This window comes from Macrotis lagotis, chromosome 2 (assembly GCF_037893015.1).
Source record: "Macrotis lagotis isolate mMagLag1 chromosome 2, bilby.v1.9.chrom.fasta, whole genome shotgun sequence".
Taxonomy (NCBI): Eukaryota; Metazoa; Chordata; class Mammalia; order Peramelemorphia; family Peramelidae; genus Macrotis; species Macrotis lagotis.
In genome coordinates, this window is record NC_133659.1 from 243,138,789 (window position 1) to 243,158,922 (window position 20,134).

Genomic DNA, 20,134 nt, shown 5'->3' on the forward strand with positions numbered 1-20,134 from the left:
TCTAAAACTATAATCTATGAAACCCCACTATAAATTGTTATGCCAAAATGTTCTACCATATGAATATGATGGAATAATATTGTGCTCTAAGAAATGATGAATATGCTAATATAGGGAAACATGAGAAGACATATAAACAGATTTTAAATAAAGAACTAGGAAAACAGTATATACAAAGACTATGAAAAATGTTAAAAAAAAAATTCAAGAACAAATCCTATACAGCATGGTCCTAAAAAAGAGATGTGAGAATATATCCCCTTCCTTTCTTTGTGGAGGGGGAAAGTTGTAAATGTGGGGCTTGGCATACAATGTTCAAAATCAAAGGACCACTGGGTTTACCAAGCAATGTTTACCTTTTCTTCTTTGTGATTTTAAAAAATGGTATTCTATATATGGGTATCCCTTCTAAGAGGGATATTGAAAAGGGAGATGATGCATAAAAACAAGATTAACAATAAAAATTTAAAATAAATTGTTCAATTACCCAATTTTTGTTTTTTGTTTTGTTTTTGCAAGGCAATGGGGTTAAATGGCTTGCCCAAGATCACACAACTAAGGGGCAGCTAGGTGGCACAGTGGATAAAGGTACTCCTGGAGTCAGGAGTACCTGGGTTCAAAACCGATCTCAGACACTTAATAATTACCTGTGTGGCCTTGGGCAAGCCACTTAACCCCATTTGCCTTACAAAAACCTAAAAAAAAAAAAACAAGATCACACAACTAGATAATTATTAAGTGTCTGAACTCAGGTACTCACTGCACCACCTAACTGCCCCAATTACCCAGTTTTTAAAAAGCCATCATGGAACCTTTGAGATCATCTAGTTCAACCAACTACATTTTTAATAAAGAGACTGTGCCCAGAGAGGAGGAACCCAGATTGGGGTTAAAGAACAGACCATTCTTAGACCCCTGTAGCATCATTTAAACTCATGTCCTATTAGCAATATTAAGCAAGGTAGGTTTCATCTCTTTACTTCATAGCTGTCATTCCTTGAATTTGAAATGTCATCTAGGACACCCAGGTATCAGGAAGTTGATAAGGTAAAGTAGAGGAAAGAGATTAAAACAGATTTGAAACCTCCCTCCTGGAAATTTCGTTCTGGGGGTTAATCTAAATCATCATTTTTTTTTTTATTAAAATGGCTTATATTAAGATATCTTAACAAAAGGACACCTCTCTTAAGGGGAGAGGGGTGTGGAATCCCAGAAATGCTAGGTCTTATATGCAATTTTTCCCAAATTCTTTTAAAAAAATTTTTAAATTTGTTTTATTACAATACTCTTTTTGTAAGAGTAATCGTAAACACCCCCCCAAAAAAAGACAAGAAACCACAAGAATAGTGAGAGAGAAAAAAAGTGTATTTTAGTCTGTGTTCAGATTCCAATATCTCTCTCTCTGGGATGAGTTGCCTTCCCCACCATAGCCACCAGAGAAGTTGCTTCAATATTTTTCCCACAGTTACTATCACTAGCTGTATTTCCCTCCACTCTATTCCTTTCCACTCTCATCTATTCCATTCTCTCTCTCCTTTTCATCCTGTCCCTGTTCAGAAGTGTGTTGTATATCTGAATACGAGCTCTCGCAATCTTCCCTCTCTTCTATCACCTACTCCCCCCTTCTCTCTCCCCATTCCCCTTTATGCCATCCCTTTCCTCTCATTTTTCTCCAGGGTAAGATAGATTTCCTTACCCTATTAAGTATGTATGTTATTTCTTCTCTGAGCCATTTCTGATGAGAATGAAGGCTCACTCATTCCCCATCGCCTTACCCCATTCCACTCTGTTGAAAAAGCTTTTTTCTTGACTCTTATGTGAAATATCTTAGCTCCTTCTTCCTCTCCTTTCTCTTCTTCCCAGTGCTTTCCTTTATCACCCACTGACTCCATCTTTTTACTGTATTATACCATTACATTCAGCTCCTTCCTGTACCTTGTCTATATATGCTCCTTCTAACTGCTCTTATGAATGAGAAAGTTCATATGAGTTTTCAATAATCCCATGCAGGAATACAAACAGCTCAACATCATTAAATTCCTCATAATTAGTCCTTCTCATCCATCCCCTCTATGGTTCCCCAGAGTCCTGTATTTGGAAACCAAACTTTCTGTTCAGTTCTGGTTGTTTCAATAGTAAAGTTTCAAAGGCCCATCTTTCATTGAAAATCCATCTTTTTGGGGCAGCTAGGTGGTACAATGGATACAGCACTGGCCCTGGAGTCAGGAGGACCTAAGTTCAAATCTGGTCTCAGACACTTAATAATTACTTAATAATTACTTTCCTTGGGCAAGCCATTTAACCCTATTGCCTTGCAAAAAACCTAAAAAACAAATCCACCTTTCCCCCTGAAAAAGGATGTTGTTGTTTTTTTGGGTAGTTGATTCTCAGTTGCAAACCAAGACCTTTTGCCTTCTAGAATATCATATTCCAAGCCCTACAAGCTCTTAATGTAGATACTGTCAGATCCTGTGTAATCCTGACTATAGAGCCACAGTAGTTGAATTGTTTATTTCTGGCAGCTTTTAGTATTTTCTCTTTGACTTGGGAGTTTTGGAGTTTGGTTATATTCCTGGAAGTTTTTCTTTTGGGATCTCTTTCAGGAGGTGATTGGTGAATTTCCCCCAATTTCCATTTTATCCTCTGCTTCCAGTATCTCAGGGCAATTTTGCTGTATTATTTCTTGAAAAATGACATCTAGGCTCTTTTCCTAGTCATGACTTCCAGGTAGCCCACTAATTTTTAAATTCTCTTTCCTGGATCTGTTTTCAAGGTCAGTTGTTTTTCCAATGAGATTATTTCACATTTTCTTCTAATTTTGGGGGATTTTTTTGGTACAATTTTATTTCTTCCTGAGTTCTCTCAAAGTCATCATCTTCCTTTAGTTCCATTCTGTATTTGAAGGAGTTACTTTCTTCAGTTTTTTTTATCTCCTTTTCCAGCTGTCCAATTCTGCTTTTTTAAAGCATTCTTCTTTTGTGTTGCTTTTTCCATTTGGCCTAAACTGGTTTTTAATATGTTATTTTCTTCAGTATTCTTTTGTATTTCTTTCATCAAGTTGCTGACTTGGTTTCATGATCTGCTAAATCATTCTTAATAGGAACCCACTTTCCTTAGGACTGGTTCCATTGAAAATAAAGCCAGCTCCTCAGGGTCAAGAAACAAATTGAAACAAGCCTAGAATGCCCAGTGGCCCAGAGAAATGTCCCTGTTTACTCCTCCCTTTATTTCATTACCACCAATTCCCCCTCTCCTCCCTCCTCCCCTCCCCCCCCCTTACACAGGAATACTCCTACCTCTAATTGGACTCCTGGTCTGATTGCCCGTCCATTATTAGGGAGTTGCTGATAAGCAAGACAGAGACACAGCTGTCCATCTAGTTCATATAGGCCAGCAGGACCATTCAGCACTTTGGTAACTGTCCCCTGAAGAAAGGGCAGGTAGTTAATTAAGATTTCTTTCATTTCTCCTACTCCCTGCTTTCCTAAGGAACTCCCCTCCCCCTGGAGACACAAGCATCTTGCCTTCCTGGATTCCCCAATTTTCTGGTTTTCCATCCTCTGCCTCCTTTCCCACCTTATATGACAACATCCTGACTTGTCTGATAGAATTACATTGCTGCCGGGAACTGCTAGATACAGGGAGTGGGTTATGGACAGCTTCTGAAGTAAGTTCTTCCACATTAAATTCTAATATGTGCTCAGGATCTAGGGACATCAATTCAGAAGAGGCACTAGTTGCCCAGACACGATGAGAAAAACCACGGATTGTGGATATCTGCATATTTGTCAGCACATACGAACAGCTGGGTCGAAGAGCGTGGTGCCACACCAAATGGCCAGGGATCTGGGAAAGAGAGGACAGGGTAGAGAGCTCTCAATGGAATCCCCCACTTTCCAGCAGCACCTCCTCCCCCTCTAGCCAAAACCATCTTATCACCTATTATATCAATTTCTTCTTCCATACTTACTGGACCAGTTCTATTGTCTCTATTCACCATGACATTCTAGTCACTCTAGTGTCTCTAGTCACACATGACATTCTATTTAAATGTCATGAGAGACTCCAGCTCTCACCAAAATACTGACCCTGCACTGTCTCTGCCACCCCACTTTCCAACCCTATTAATACTCTAATCAACTACTTTTTCAGCCCCTATTCCCAATAACTAAGACAGAACCAAGTAATGCCATCTAATTTATCTCTGCTATATACTACAAAGTTATTTTGAGGCTTAAATGAGGTAAAGTTTTTTAGGGAACTGCTGATAAGTTAGGTTGAAGTTTTTTAAATTTTAAAGTTTTATAGTTATATCTAACTTTTAAAGTTATATAAATGTCACCTGTTGCTATTACTACCTGTGTAACTTATTTAATCTTTCTGGATTCCAATTTCCTAACTTACAAAATGAAGGGGTTGGACTAAGCTCTGGAGTAAAGACAACATTATAGTCCTTCCAGTTTAAAACTCAATGACACTATGATCTGCTCTCTAACAATCTATCCATTACATTCTTTCCCATTAATTTTAGGATCTTCCTGTACCTGCACAATGATGGGCACAGAAGTGATGACTGAAGAGGGGCCTCCCAAGAACAAGACAAAGTAGGTTTTTCCATGAGTCTTTACCAATGTACTTAATCGTACAAGTTGCCCTGTTAAGTTTAACTGCTGCCTTCGAATCTTTCTTCTGAAAGGGGGAAGAAAAGGAGAAGGGAATCATAATTTTATTGCCTCCACTCTTACCTTCAGTAGAGTAGTCTCTACTCAGGTCCTGTTCCGTGATAAAAATACATTCCTTATTGCCAAAGTGTCTACATTTCCTAAATCATTCTCCCCAACCCCTTTTAAGGTACATGATCTCAACCTAAACAGCACTTATATTCCCTCTTCCCTCAGAAAAGTACATTTCATCTTCTCCCCTAGCCCCACACCTTTCAGAATGATATAGACCTCATCCTTCCCCCCCCCCACTTCTGTTGTAGAGTCTCTTGCTCCTCACACTGGGGGTTTCGCTGCCAAGTGGGGAAGACCTACCTGCACTGGAGCAGTTGGGAAGCAATCTCTGGAAAAAGAACTTTTATGGGGGTTTCAGGGCCATGTTTGGGAATCAGAGGCAACACAGGCACTGGAGGGCACCATAGCTCCAAATGCCCACTTCCTGAAGATCTCTGTTGCCAGGCAGGGGGCATATAACTCCAACTAGGGAAAAGGAAGAGGTGACCCAGCCATGAAAGGTCAAGGTCCAAGAGCTAGGGAAGTCAAAGCAAAATTAGAAGTCAATTGAGACCTAGACATTTCTCCTCTCCACCAGAGATCCAAATATTCCACCATCCAATCCTTATGAATCTTATAGGTTCTTCCCAGATGTCCGGCTCACCTCACAGTCCAATGTACCACTGTTGTCCTTCACATAGAGGCTTCCATCCCTGCACTCTGGGTCCAAATTTCCTGGCTGGTCAGTCAGTGTCCCTAGGAGTAGTAGCCTCTCCTTTGGCAGGGGACTCGTACCTGGATCAGTTTTGTTAGCCCAAGCCTGGTATTCAGTACTTCTCCGAGGCAGATGGCTACAGCATGGGAGGTGCTGATGGGACTTAAGTTCCTGAACTGAGACAAAACTGTGAAGAAAGTGGGTCAGGGATTCCTCCTTCCAAAACCAGCACTTAAGACAGCACTTAAGATTACCACAAAGTTTTCCTTTCCCACCACAAGCCTTAAAATGAGACTGAAGAACTAGACTGGTTTACTTAATAGAAGGGATAGCTAGGTGGTGTAGACATTTACTAGCTGTGTGACCCTGGGCAAGTCACTTTAACCCTATTTGCCATAGTACCTCATCTGTAAAATGAGCTGGAGAAGGAAATGGCAAACCACTTCAATATCTTTGCTAAGAAAACCCCAAATGGGGTTATGAAGAGTCAAACACAAACAACAACTTGACTAGAGTCAGAATGATCAGAGCTGACAGAAAGTAGGGGGATACTAAAGATAAAAAGAAACAAAAGAAGTAAAAGATCAAGAAGTTCTATGCACTGAACTCTTTTCCTGCTTTGCTTCCAAATAGGGTAAAACTTCAACATAAACTGAACTAACTGGGGGAAGGGAGGGAAAGCTAACTTCTACCTTCTACCCTTAGATACCCCACGACCCTGAAAAATAGACTTGAGATGTTTGTTTTGTTCCATTTCATTTGTTATTCTCGGTTTCAGGTGCTGAGGGTCAGGAGATGGGTGAAGGAATGCCCAATGAACCTGGAATCAAGTTATGGAGATCTTAGAGCCAAGATTCCAGACTGATGTTGCAGCTAACCAACTTGGCAGGAAAGTCCTGAGAAGGCACTAGAGCTCAAGAAGTTCCCAGATTTGGAAGCATTTAAAGAAAAATCTTTTATTTGCACTATTATATACTCTACTGTGCATTATACTTATGTGCACACCATTTTTTTCTAATCTGAATTATGCTTTATAAAGGAACTGAGCTAAGCTATAAATATCCTCTCCTCTTCTCTTCCCCTTCCCAGGGTTAAGAGGGATATATGGATGGGTGCATATGCATGCATGCTCCACATATTAAAGAGTGTGTGTGTGTGTGTGTGTGTGTGTGTAATACTTTGAAGAAAAAATTCCTTTGTAAAAAGCTAAAAAACAAAAAAAATGCCAAGTTGAACCAGAGAAAAAACAGATAAATTAAGAGTCACAAATATGAGAGATAAAGGAATGCAGACTTATGTGTGCAAAGAGAAGAAAACAACAACTAAAGATCATTATACACGAAAGAAAAATTTATACACAAACAGGGCAGCTAGGTGGCGTACAAGAATAGAGCCCTGGACTTAAGAGTTAGGAGTTAAGTTTGAAACCCATCTCAGACATTAGTTATGGAGCCCTAAACTCTCCCAGTCTGAATTTCCTTATCTGTGAATTAGGACTAATAATATCAAATCTTGAAAGTGTGGTCCTGAAAATCAAATGAATCAATATATATAAAATACTTTGCAGACCTTAAAGTACTTAAATGATTTATAATAACAATAATAAAGAAATGAAAAAACAAGGATAAAGAAAAGGAACACAAAAGGATGGAGCAACTGGAAAATTAACATGTTCTTTACAAATTGCTCAGTTGTGTCTATGACCCCATTTGGGGTTTTCTTGGTAAAGATATTGAAGTGATTTACTATTTCCTTCTCCAGTTCATTTTTCAGATGAGGAACTGAGGCAAACAGGGTTAAGTGACTTTTGCCCAGCATCACATAGCTACAAAAAAAAGTAGTCATCTTTAGTGAGGGTTCCATAGAAAGCTCCTATTACATAACATTTTAGTTATATTCCACATATTTATTTTCCTGTGTAGTCACAAAGTTAAGAGCCATTCTTTCTGGAAACTCCAGTTTCTCCCACACTGCTTCCTTTACAAGTAGATATTATGATATTTCATTAAACTCTGCAGAGAGCTGGTGGAACACACATTAAATTTGTTATTTTACTCTCCCTTGAAGTGTATTCTCTTAAAATATAAGCTTCATCAGCCTCATGGTAAAATCTTGTGTCATTTATCCTGCTGAATACAATACTACTACTACTACTACTACTACTAGTAGTCCTTCAGTGTCAAAGGGCAGTACAGTGACCAGCGAATGACTGGAGGAATGAGCTGCACAATTAGGTTTATTATAGTGAGGGGTGTACTGTGGAAAGCAAATTTCCCACTTGCTTTTACCAGAACCATTCTACCCCATGGTCTGACTGATAGGACACAGGACTATTGGAGATGATCTGGCTGCTCAGGAAGTCTCTTGGCCTTGAAATGTTTTACTTCCTTCTGTGAGGCATCATAGCACACCATCAGCTCCAGGAACCAGTATATGATATCTAGTGAAAGAATCTGACAACACAACCTGTCCTAAACCTGTCTCTCGATGGACTAATCAATTGGTCTTTCCTCTCAAACAAGTACTTTGAAGGCTGAAGTGAAGAGTTCCACGTAAACAGCAGTTGAACATAGGTCAATCAATCCTGAGATAGGTGAGTGCCTATCCAAAGGGAAAGAGATAACCTCCATCAAGTTCAGATCCCTGAATCCAAAGTGTCAGAGATGGGTGCTTCATTAACAAGACAGGTGCTGGAGAAGTCAGCAGGAGACCCTAGAGTTGTTCTTTTTTTTTTTAAGGTTTTTTTTGCAAGGCAAATGGGGTTAAGTGGCTTGACCGAGGCAACACAGCTAGGTAATTATTAAGTGTCTGAGACTGGATTTGAACCCAGGTACTCCTGACTCCAAGGCCAGTGCTTTATCCACTACGCCACCTAGCTGCCCTGGAATGGGCTTGACCCAAGAGAGGGGTCCATGCCTTGGAGAAAATGTCATGATTCTGGGAAATGTACTAACAGAGCAGAGTGGCATAGCTCTATGAGTAGCAAACTGACACTGCCCTAGAGCCAATCGTGCCATACTGATGAGCAGCTCAAAAGTGGAATGTCTGAGAGGAATGGCCATACTGATAATTAGTCCATTGAGAAACAAGTTAGGATGTATCAGTTATCACATTCTATTGCCAGATATCACGTTTGTGCTTATCCAGCCTTGGTGGTGCAATGTGGTGCCTCTGAGCATATCATCAATTCTTTTTTTTTTTTTTTTTTTTTAGAAATTTTTGTTGTCTATTAGAAGCCTAGAAGAACAAAATAATACAGCCAAATTTATGGAAAAATCCCAAAAGTATCCTCAAAAATAAAATGTACTGGAAAAGACAACCTTTGGAGACAGAAACGTTACATGTGGTCTCTGGGTCTTTATGTCTATAAAATTGTAGATACAACTTTTTTTTTAAGGTTTTTGCAAGGCAAATGGGGTTAAGTGGCTTGCCCAAGGCCACACAGCTAGGTAGTTATTAGGTGTCTGAGACTGGATTTGAACCCAGGTACTCCTGACTCCAAGGCCGGTGCTTTATCCACTACGCCACCTAGCCACCCCTACAACCTTTAACTTAAATGCTTCACCAGGCAATATTCCTTTGTAACCTGCTATATATACATCTAATCATGTAGTCTAATAATCTCTTTGAAGGGCTCACCCTCCATCTTGCTGTTTCCATTCCTTAGCACTGCCACCTTAAACACTCCTCGGTAAATGTTTACACATTTTAAAGCATTAGTCCCATTGAATTTAATTCCAAACCCAGAAACACATTGGAGTCTTAAAATCATTTATCCAAACATCATTTGAGGAAGAGATGACATGTGGTAGTTCATCAGTTAATTTTTCCATGTCAGCTTACTTCAGCCTTGGCCTCTTGCAGTTTTCAAGGCCCAAAGAATTCCTGGTGACTGCTCTGTAAACCATGGATCATCTTGGGCACAGTGACAGTGACCAGATCTCTCTCTTCTTCTATTTCTACCCCCCTCTCCTCCCCAAGCCACTACCATCCCTAGTGCTGCCCTACCTTTTTAAAAGTATAAATCAGAAGCAGTGCAGATCAGTAGAAGGAAAAATGGATCTGGGCTAAGAGCAGCTCAGTATGACATTGGATGAGAAAGCTGGACTGGGAGTCTAGAGTTCAAATCCTGCCTCAAACAATTACTACCTATTACTTGCTATAGGCAAGTTCTCTGGACCTCAGTTTTCTCCTAGTAAAATTAGGAAATTGAACTTGGTCATCTCTAAGGAGTTTTTCAGTTGTAAATCCATGATTCATGACTTATACAATCTTGGTCTCTAGCTCTGCTTTATGGGCCAGGATTATTCCAATTTACATTTCTCTCATTATTTACATGATTTCATATGATCTGGAGCTTTCTTGTACATGTGTAACAGCTTGAGATTCTTCTTTCATATCTTTTTGACCTCTTATCTTATTGTATAATGGCTTAAATGTATAATTGTGAAACTCGATAAAAGGATTTTTTCCCATATACATTAATTTTGTTTGTAAAAGGCTTTTCAGTTTTATATTATCAAAATTATCTTTTATCTTTTGCAATCGCCTGTATCCTTTGCTTATTTAAGAACAGATCTCCTGCTGAACAAGTTATGGTATATTAATATGATGAAATACTACTTTGCTGTAAGAAATAGTTAATGAGATAGTAACAGAAAAACCTGAAACCTATATGAACTGATACACAGCAAAGTGAACAGAACCAGGAGAACAATTTACATGTAATTTCAATACCATATAGTCAACTGTGAGACTTGGTAACCCTAATTAATACAATGACCCATAACAATCCTAAAGAACTAAGGATAAAAAATGTTTTACACCTCTAGATAAAGAACTAATGGACTCGAGAGTGCTGCTTAAAGCCTATTTTCCCCCTTTTTCTTATTTTTCTTTCTTTTTTTCTGTAATATGACTAATGTGAAAATGTTTTTCATGACTTCATCTGTCTAACAGTTCATAGCATCTCTTGCCTTCTCAATGACTGAGGGAGGAGTTGGAGGGAAGGAAAGAACTTGGAATTGAAAATAAAAATAAAATTGAATTAAGAGGAAAAAATATATCTCCTACCCACAGATGTGAGCAATATATGATCTGCTTCTTTTCTATTTTCTTTTTATTGTATGATCTTTCTCTTCCCACTAGAATAGAAGCCACTTAGAGATTAGAGACATCTTGCCTTTGAATAACAATTTATTCATGAAGGCAGGACCCATCTTTATCTCCCCAGCTCTTGTTTCTACAACATGATGTATCACATATAGTAGTAACCAGTTAAGGTTTAGCCATCAAAGGAATTCATTTAGCCCTGTTTCCTACTACAAAAGAAGGTGGGCAAGAGATAGAAATGAAACAAGTGGGGGAAAGGAAGAGGAAAAACAGCTCAAAGGAGTAAAAAAGGAAATTAAAATTGGGGAAATGAAAGAAAAAGGTTCCAGAGCAAATACTACTGAGTTTCTAAAGCAGTCAATTTGGATACTCATCAATATTTTGTCTAAGAATCAAATCAAACATTTCAGGTTTTTAATAAAGTGTAACATTATACAACCCAAACAAAAATCTCTCTGAGTCTTAAATAAGAAGTCTAAACATATTTCAACAAATGTTTATTAAGCACTGCCGAAATATGCCAGACACTGTTAGGAGCTAGAAATACAAAGACAAAAAACAACAACAGTTCCTCCCCTCAAGAAATTCTGATTGGGGGGGGGGGGCTGCTAGGTGGCATAGTGGATACAGCACTGGCCTTGGAGTCAGGAGTACCTGGGTTCAAATTTGACCTCAGACACTTAATAATTACCTAGCCATGTGGCCTTGGGCAAGCCACTTAACCCCATTGCCTTGAAAAATCTTAAAAAAAAAAGTTCTGATCACCCCATATCAGAAAGAGACAGGAAAGAACCATGGGAGAGCAAACTATTTATGGGTGAAATTAAGAGTAAAGAATTAGGCTCTTCAACTAAAATAATGAAGGAAATCAAAATATGAAACAAGTTCATAGAGAATGAATACAAAGCTTTCTAATAAATCCCAGAATACTAAAAATAGTGGTAAAGGGTGTTATGCTTCTTAATGGACTAATAAAAATTAACTACGATAAAATTAACACGATAAAAATTTAAAAAAATTAACACGATAAAGTCAATTTATGAAAATCCTATTCAAGGCAATATAAACAGGATTTGAATATTGCAGATATGTTACAGACTCATCATTTTAAAGATATATTTTACTTTATTTTATTTTATGTCAATTAAAAAAAAACTATTGCATTAAGGAAACCAAACTTTCATGAACAGGCAATCACAGTATTGGATTTTTGTTTTTGTTTTTTTAAAGTTCAGTTTCAAATTTTCTTTTCTTCCACCCCTTTTTTTCACCCATTGAGAAGGCAAGAAAAACAATATCCATTATACATATAAAGTCATACAAATCATATTTTCTCATTAGCCACATTGCAAAAAAAGAGCAAGAAAAATAAAGAGGAAAAAATGCTTCAATGCACCAGTATTGGTTTGAAATTACAGTCGTATATATAGGCTCATAGCAATGAAGAACTAGCCTATTTCTCCCTCAGAAGGGAGAATTTAAAAGAAACATTTGAATAATTGAAAAATAATCAGATTCCAATAAATGAATATTTCTACTGTCATTAAAAAAATTAGGAAGCATAAAGAATTAAGACAAAAGTTTCTCTACTCATCTTAAAAGAAAAAAATATTAAAAAGTACATAAATGGCAAGGTCATATGGAATTTCTGAACTGTGTACTAAGCCTAACACTTAACTTGTGTATCAAATATCACCAACAAGCACTAAAGGTGCAGCAACAGGTGCTGCTAATAGCCCTTTCCCAGAACCCTCTCTGCCCCTTCCATGACTCTTGGATCCTCTTCAGTCTCCTTTGCTACTTCAACATCCATACTATCTCCTCTGACTGTGGGTGTCCGGGTGTCCCAAGACTATCCTGGCTCCTCTTCTCACTTATCAATTCCTATGGATTTAAATAATATCTCTGTGCAAATAATAGCCCTAGATCTATCCAGAGACACAAATTAGATGTCCTACAGTCACCTGGAACTCAACATTTCTCAAACGAAATATTTTCCCCAAAATCTCCCCTCTTCTAAACTTCCTTATTCCTGTCAGAGCACCACCATCTTTTTTTTTTTTTTGCAAGGCAAATGGGGTTAAGAGGCTTGCCCAAGGCCACATGGCTAGGTAATTATTAAGTGTCTGAGACCGGATTTGAACCCAGGTACTCCTGACTCCAAGGCCGGTGCTTTATTCACTACGCCACCTAACTGCCCCTACCATCTTTCAAGGTTTACAAGTTGTTATTATCCATCTACACCTTAATTCTACAAATCCCATCTATTGTCAAATCTTTTTTTTCATTTTTTAAAGATTTTATTTATTTTGAGTTTTATAATTTTCCCCCCTAATCTTACTTCCCTCCCCACAACCCCACAGAAGGCAATTTGCCAGTCTTTACATTGTTTCCATGGTATACGTGGATCCAAATTGAATGTGATGAGAGAGACATCATATCCTTAAGGAAGAAACATAAAAGTAAAAGAGATAGCAAGATCAGACAAAAAGATATCAGGGTTTTTTCCTAAATTAAAGGTAATAGTCCTTTGAATGTTATTTTATTTTTCAATTATAAATAAATATAGTTTTCAATATTCATTCATCTTTCTGTTAGCTTTTGAGTAGCACATTTTTTTGCCTCCCTCCTTTCCCTCCCCCCTCCTATGACAGCAAGTAATCTGATATAGGTTATACATGTTTAATCATACAATGTGATTTTTTTTGTAATTTAATATTTATTTATTCTCATTTTGTACAATTTTTTATACATTAATAAAATATTCTTGTTTAAGAGTAAACAAAGTACCCCCTCCCCCCAAAAAATATAGACTCACTTGAGCGATAAAGTAAAGGGGAGAGAAAAAAATTAAAATTAAAAAAAAATAATAGTAATAATTGTAGGTATGACCAGGTAGTGCAGTGAACAGAGCACCAGTCCTGGAGCCAGGAGCACCCAAGCTCATATCCAGCCCCGTACACCCAACAATCACCCATCTGTGTGACATGCAAGCCACCCCAACCCCACTGCCCTGCATAAACCAAAAAAAGCAAAAAAAAGACCAAAAATAAAATAAAATAGTAATAATAGTAGGGGTGGCTGGGTGGCGGACAGAGCACTGGCCCTTAAGCCAGGAGCACCTGGGTCTGAATCTGGCCTCAGACACCCAACGATCACCCTGCTATGTGGCCCCAGGCAGGCCACCCAGCCCCATTTGCCCTGAACCGCCCCCCCCAAAATAATAATAATAAAATGTGCTTCAGTCTGCGTTCCAGCGCCACCAACTCTGTCGTGGGTGGATCACATTCCTTATAAGTCCATCACAAAAGTTACTTCCATATTTTTCCACCATTGCCATTGTTGATCACAACTCCCTCCTTTCGCATTTCTCCACTACCATGTACTATATTTTCTCTCTCCTTTCACTCTGACTCTGCTGTAGGGTAGCTGAGTGGCGCAGCAGCCAGATTCCTGGCTCTGGGGCCAAGAGGTCTGGAGCCGCCATACCACCCCTTAGGCCCAGCATCCACCTGGCCCTATGGTCCCAGACAGGCCAGGTAATAGTCCTTTGAACTAAGATATTTCTTAAATGGATTAATCAATAAACATTTATGAAGGGCCTGTTGCCTGTCAAAGTATTCATGGTGCTTGTCTTCTGGGATCTTACAATCCACCTAAGAGAGACAGCATGGATATATAACAAGTACATAAGCAGTTGAATAACAGAGAGTTCACAGCTAAAGAGAGGAAGACTTATGATCACATCCAGCCTCAGGCAGCTATGTGTTCCTAGACAAGTCACTTAACCTGCATGAACTTACTTTCCTCATCTGTAAAAAGGGGATAATAACACCTATACCTCCTTCTTAGGACTGTTGTGAAGATAAAATGAGATAATATTAAAGTGCTCACCATTACACAAAACCACACAACTGACATAATGTTACAGAGATGGAGTGGGGGTGGGGAGTGTCAAGAAAGGTTTCATGTGGAAAGTGGTGCTTAAACCAAACCTTGAAGGCAACCATAATTCAAAGAGATAGGGATGAGAAGGAAAGCTATTTCAGGCACCAAGATGAGAGATAAACAGTTGGGCTGCTAATCTGACTGACTTGAATGAGAAGTTGTGAACAATGAAGCTGCAAAAGCAGAACAGGTTCAAATTATAGAGAGTTTTTTTTCATTTGTCCAGTTTTGTTTCTTTGTTAAAAACTTCAAATGTCATCCCACTGGATTCTAAAGTTATCAGTGACTTAGTATAAATGACCGTCTGAATATCCACCATTTACTAAGCCATGGGACCTTGGTCATATCTCTAAACCTCTTTGAGCCTCCTCAATTTCTTCACATGTAAAACAATATCAGTAATAGGTATTCTTATGAGGATACAAGAGCATGGACGTAAAAGCACTATGAAAATTATATAGCAGAATGCGAAGTGGAGGTATTATTAGTAGGTGGTTCTAGGTCTTGTGTCAGGCCTGGAGGTAACAATTAGAGACACTTATCAGCTGGGTGACTCTGGGTTAGACACAACCTCTGTTTGCCTGAATTTCCCAGTGCCCAGCACAGAGTAAATGCTCTATAAATGTGTGACCCTGGGTAAATCATCTTACCCTCTTGTTTCTTCATCTGTAAAATGAGTTGGAGAAGGAAATGACGAACCACTTTGCCAAGTATCTTGGGCAAGAAAACGCCAATGGGGTCCCAAAGATACTTTTGAAGAACAAAAACAACAAATGTTAGCTAGTGATAATAACTAATAGTAGTGAGAGAGACCCAGAAAGAGTGAGAGTGAGGGTGTGTATGTGTATAAAACTCAGCTATCCTTTTTCTTCTCTTCATCTGAGGGCAGCTGGGTGGTAAAGCACTGGCACTGGAGTCAGAGGACCTGAGTTCAAATGCAGTCTCACTTAATTGTCTAGCTGTGTGTCCTTGAGCAAGTCACTTAACCCCACTGCCTTAAATAAATTACAAATCAACAAACTTACACTCCTTTCCTCCCAAAACAGTATCTTTTCCTCAAGGGTATAGAAATTCCTGGGGGAAAGCAACTGTTCTTTGATCTGCCCCCCCCAGTTCATCACTCACCAACCTTCTACTACTTCCTCCTGACTCAACTCTGGTTCCCTCTCTTAAATTTTCCCTCTAGCCTTACCTGTAGCTGAGAGGCAGGTTGAGACCCCCAGTTCCTCCTGAGGATGCCCAGGTAGCCTTCACACACTCAATCACTGCCTCCACTAACTTGCTACAAGAGTCTTTGCTGGTTGGACACAGGTTCTTCTGGATGAAGGAATGGACAACTTGCAACCAAGCTTGCTCCTAAGAGAAGTGAAAATGGCAAGAACTTAGGTTAACCACACTTCCTTCAACCAAGGAATCTTGAGGAGTTTAGGAGTCAGTGGAGAACAGAAGGTCCCAAAGTCACTAAATTGTGAATATCTTTAAATTCAACAATATCCCTACTAGGTCTATATCCCAAAGAGATTGAAAAGATAAATAAATAAAGGGAAAAGGACTTATGAACAAAAACATTTACAGCATCTTTTTGGTAGTACAAAGAACAAGAATCTAGCTTAGTTAATAAATACTTAATAAATTGTGTGGCCCTGGCTAAATCCTTTATTACCTCCAGGATCAAATGTACAATTTTTTCTTTGGCTTTTAAAAGCCTTTTACAATCTGAGCCCTTCTTATATTTTTTTCTTATATATTTTCTTATATTTTACTCCCTTCCTATCAATAGTCCAAGATCCAGGAACATTGGCCCTTACTGGATCTGCCAGCTCCAGTCTTAAACCCACACTTCATCTACTGACTGTCCCCCAAATCTGGAATACTCTCCTCCCTCATCTCTGCCTCTTTTCTTCCTTTAAAACTTAATTCACATGTTGCTAATAATCACCTTCTATAGAAGGGCTTTCCCAGGCCTTTCCCCTCCATGCTTTCTCCCAAATGACCTTTCACTTACATTGCATATATCCTGTATGTATATGGTTGTATGTATATGGTTGGTTGTTTCTTTCATTAGAATGTGAGCTTCTTGAGGGCAGGAACCCGGTTTCTGCCTTTCTTTGTACCCTCCCGCATACTCCATTGTTCAATGTGGTGCCAAGTACTTACTAAACTACCTGGTGATTGATTTCCTTGTTTATTTCTATCAGAAAATCTGGAGAGCTGGGGTCCTTCACTAAAGTCCCTTCCATGGGGGGGGGGGGGTGACATCACATAATCCACTACCTCCAGAATATACTGACAAATGCTTATTGAATTGAATTCAAGTGGAAGGCCACATTCGAAGAGAATTTTTAAATAGTTTATTTTCACCCAATTACATGTAAAAAACAATTGTTAAAATTTTAAAGTTTTGAATTCCAAATTCTATACTTCCTTTTTTTCCCTCCCTGTGAGAGTCAGCAATCTGACACAGATTATACATAAGCAGAAATCTTTCATAACAGTGGATACGCCTGTATGATTTTAAATTCGCAAATCTCTTTACAAATAATATATCATTTGATCCACACAGTAACTGAGAAAGGAGGTGCTAGCATTAGATTATAAACATTGGTCTTTTGCCAGAGCCTGTTTTACGGGTGGGGAAGGACTCGGACAGAGATTAAGCGCTCGGGGTCACACAGCTAGTAGCTGAGTTAGGGTCTGAACCCGGGGCAGCAGCGCCCTACTCGGGCCTCCTTAACCTAGGGCGCCTCTGCAGGGGCGGGGAAGAGGACAAATGGGAAGAGCCAGGAAAAGAAAGCAGTGAGCAAGCCAAAGGGCGGGGGAGCACTCACTGGGCCCGAAGACGCGAGCTCCTCCGCGGCCATCCCAGCCCGCTCCACTGAGCGCTCGGGGAAAGAAGTTGCCCTCGAGAGAAGGCCAGTGCGCACGCGTCCAGCCCGGCCCCAAGCACGCTCAAGGGAAGGGGCGGGGCGTCTGCGAATAATGCGGGGGCGGGGTGCAATTCGAAGGTGGGCTTCCCGGCCGCGCCGCCCTTGTGACGTCACCGTTGGAGCCGCCGCGTCTGCGCGGGCTGCGTCTGCGCATGTCTGAGTCTCCTGGTACTTCTTTCCCCTCATCCCCACAAACCCTTACCACGTTTCCTGCCGCTATTCTCACGCACCATATATATCACCTGCTTTCCAACAAAATACGGGTGTCTGTGTGTGTGTGAGTATATATATATATCATATATATGTATGTATATATATTATATATATGTATGTATATATATATATATATATATATTTAGCACCTGCCTTCCAGGATTGTACTGAGGATAAAACAAGATAATTGTAAAACGTGTCAGTCTTAATTTTAATGAAAACTGTCTATACAACAAAATAGGCTAGGGATACACTGCTAGTGAAAATGAAAAGAATCACCTGGGAGGAGTAGGGAACTGGGTTTACACTGGATAAGAGACAAAAGAAAGAATGGCTAGGCTGAGGGTGGGAGAGGTTAGGTGTATTCACCAGAAAAGTTGTTTTGCATAACAAGCAAAAGTCCAGAAAGAAAGTTTGGGGAATCTCTGGAGGGGAGATAACAAAATAATCAGAGACTAGAGAACCAAGTCTGGGTCACCTCAGTTTGATTCAAAGGTGTTAAGAGCTTTCCAAACCTTAGAATGATAAATAAATGCTGGCTCTTATTATTATCCCCCCATAACTCAACTCATCCAGTTCCATGGATTTAACAACTTTGCCTACTCAGATCCAGCACAGTCTCTTACCTCCAAGATTCAATCTCTAAACAATTGCTTGCTTCCAAGGCTTTTTAAATTAGATGTCCAGGAGATATCCTAAACATGTCTAAGATGGAACTCCTCTTTTCCCCAAATCCTACCTTTTTCTGACTGTTGCTGAAAAAATGTAGCCAGCTAAAGTTTTCACAGCTTTGAGCAAATCTGAAAGAAGTCACTTAAAGATTTGTTTAGGTATTGCTATGGTTACAAGAAGCTAAAGGAGAGAGAAATTAGCAGCAACAACCTCCAAGAGAAGGTAAGCAGTAAGGAAAGATGCAGAAACATAAGAGTTAATTTAGTGGATGGCTCTCCCAAAGATTGAGCAGTCTTCCCAAAGGAAGACAGTTCAGCTGAAAGATGAGCTTTTAGAGTCAGAAAGATGAAGTAATTAGGGATGCCTAGAAGGGAGAGAGTTAAACTAAGAGGGGGGAGGAGGTAATTAGGTAAAGAGAGGATGGGGACAGTAACTCAAAGACTTAATCCTTTCAAGTCAGGTCTGGGATCTCTTGTTTTGTTGATAAAGGCTTATCTTGTGCTTGGGGAGAGGGATTTACCAAGTGCTTGACTGGTAGATGCAAGGTACTTTACTAAAAAGTTTTCTGACTTCTCTTTAGTTTAGACTATGGGATGGGGTTCAATGATAAAGTAAGGCCAGCTCAAAGGTTAACTATTTGACCTGGGCAGTGAAGAGAGAACAGATGAGTTACATAATATAGTTCCCTACCACAGGATCTTTCCTATTATTACCAAAGGCACCACCATTCTATCAGTGTCTCCCTCCTGCACTCCTCATTCTTTCTTATTTGATATATCCAAGCAGAAATCTTACCAATTTATAGCTTCACATTTCTCTCCACTCATAGATAAGACCTTACTTTATAGTTTCTCGACCAGTTAAGAGTAAGAGCCTCCTAATAGGTCTTGTGACAAGCCTATTGCTACTCCAAGCCCTTCTTAACAATGTAAGAAACATCTTTTTCCTACACAAATGAATTTCCCTTAAATACAGATCTGATCTAGTGACTTTCCTACTCAATCTCTTCAATGATTTTTCCATCACCTCTAGCATAAAATTAAACTCTTTTGTTTATTTTTAAAAACCCTACACAGATTTGCCATGCCCTTTCACTTAACTCTCAAATGGTGTTCTAAGAAGCTATGGCATAAAATATTTCAGCTTAACCAAAAGAAAGAATCCCAGATCTTACCTAAGGGAAAATTGGGCAAAGTCTCTACTGAAGGAAACTACATGATCAATGTCAGCTCCTCTATATTTTAGCTTCTCAATCTTTCTCTTCAGGTGATGCAGGGAATTAAATGGGCATGGGAAATAACTGTAATTGGAAACAAATTTTGCAATCTTTTTGCACTGTTGAAATCCTGTAATCTTACTGATCCTTTTAGCCTCTACACTGTTAGAACACTTTCTCTTGACATTTACTTGACCTTGATGCTGGGATTTTGGGGTAACCGAGAATGAGGGTTACTGAAAGATGAAGGAATTCACAACTCTCAGGTTTTAAAACTGCTCAGGATTTTATTATAAAATTATTACTAAGCAAACAGGTTAAAACTTTTTCCTCCTCCAGAAGGATCAACAAGCACTTTAGGACAGAGTGAATAACAAAAGGCTAGGCTTAGTTCTTGGTAGACAGAGAGCCCCAGTCAGGTGGCATGGAGGCTCATGGTGAACCACCAAGGCCTAGCAAGGGAGCACATGGCCTAGGAAGGAAAGAAATGCAGACATCCTAGAGAGTCAAAGACAGTCAAGAAGAAGCAAAAAGGGGCAATGCTTCCCCTTAAATACACTTTTGTAGTAGGTTAGACAAGGTAGGGTGCTTAGGGGAAGTGGTTTAGTACCTGGGC

At 39.4% G+C, this 20,134-nt stretch overlaps 1 protein-coding gene across 5 annotated transcripts in view; it reads right to left on the reverse strand.

Annotated features, from left to right (window-relative positions):
• The window catches only part of CTC1 (CST telomere replication complex component 1), a 32,969-nt gene extending 15,519 nt beyond the window's left edge, over positions 1-17,450 (reverse strand). For 3 of the 5 annotated variants that reach the window (XM_074225569.1, XM_074225570.1, XM_074225572.1), the window contains exons 1-7: positions 17,319-17,450; positions 15,683-15,846; positions 5,380-5,617; positions 5,037-5,251; positions 4,545-4,689; positions 3,577-3,846; positions 3,297-3,425 (exon numbers count right to left, since the gene is read on the reverse strand). In XM_074225569.1, the coding sequence (XP_074081670.1) occupies positions 3,297-3,425; positions 3,577-3,846; positions 4,545-4,689; positions 5,037-5,251; positions 5,380-5,617; positions 15,683-15,846; positions 17,319-17,351 (1,194 nt within the window). In that variant the 5' untranslated portion in view covers positions 17,352-17,450. Of the gene's footprint in view, positions 1-3,296; positions 3,426-3,576; positions 3,847-4,544; positions 4,690-5,036; positions 5,252-5,379; positions 5,618-15,682; positions 15,847-17,318 lie in introns of those variants that run through there. The other 2 variants (XM_074225568.1, XM_074225571.1) reach the window with 2 other exon arrangements.
• Positions 17,451-20,134: the final 2,684 nt, after the last annotated feature.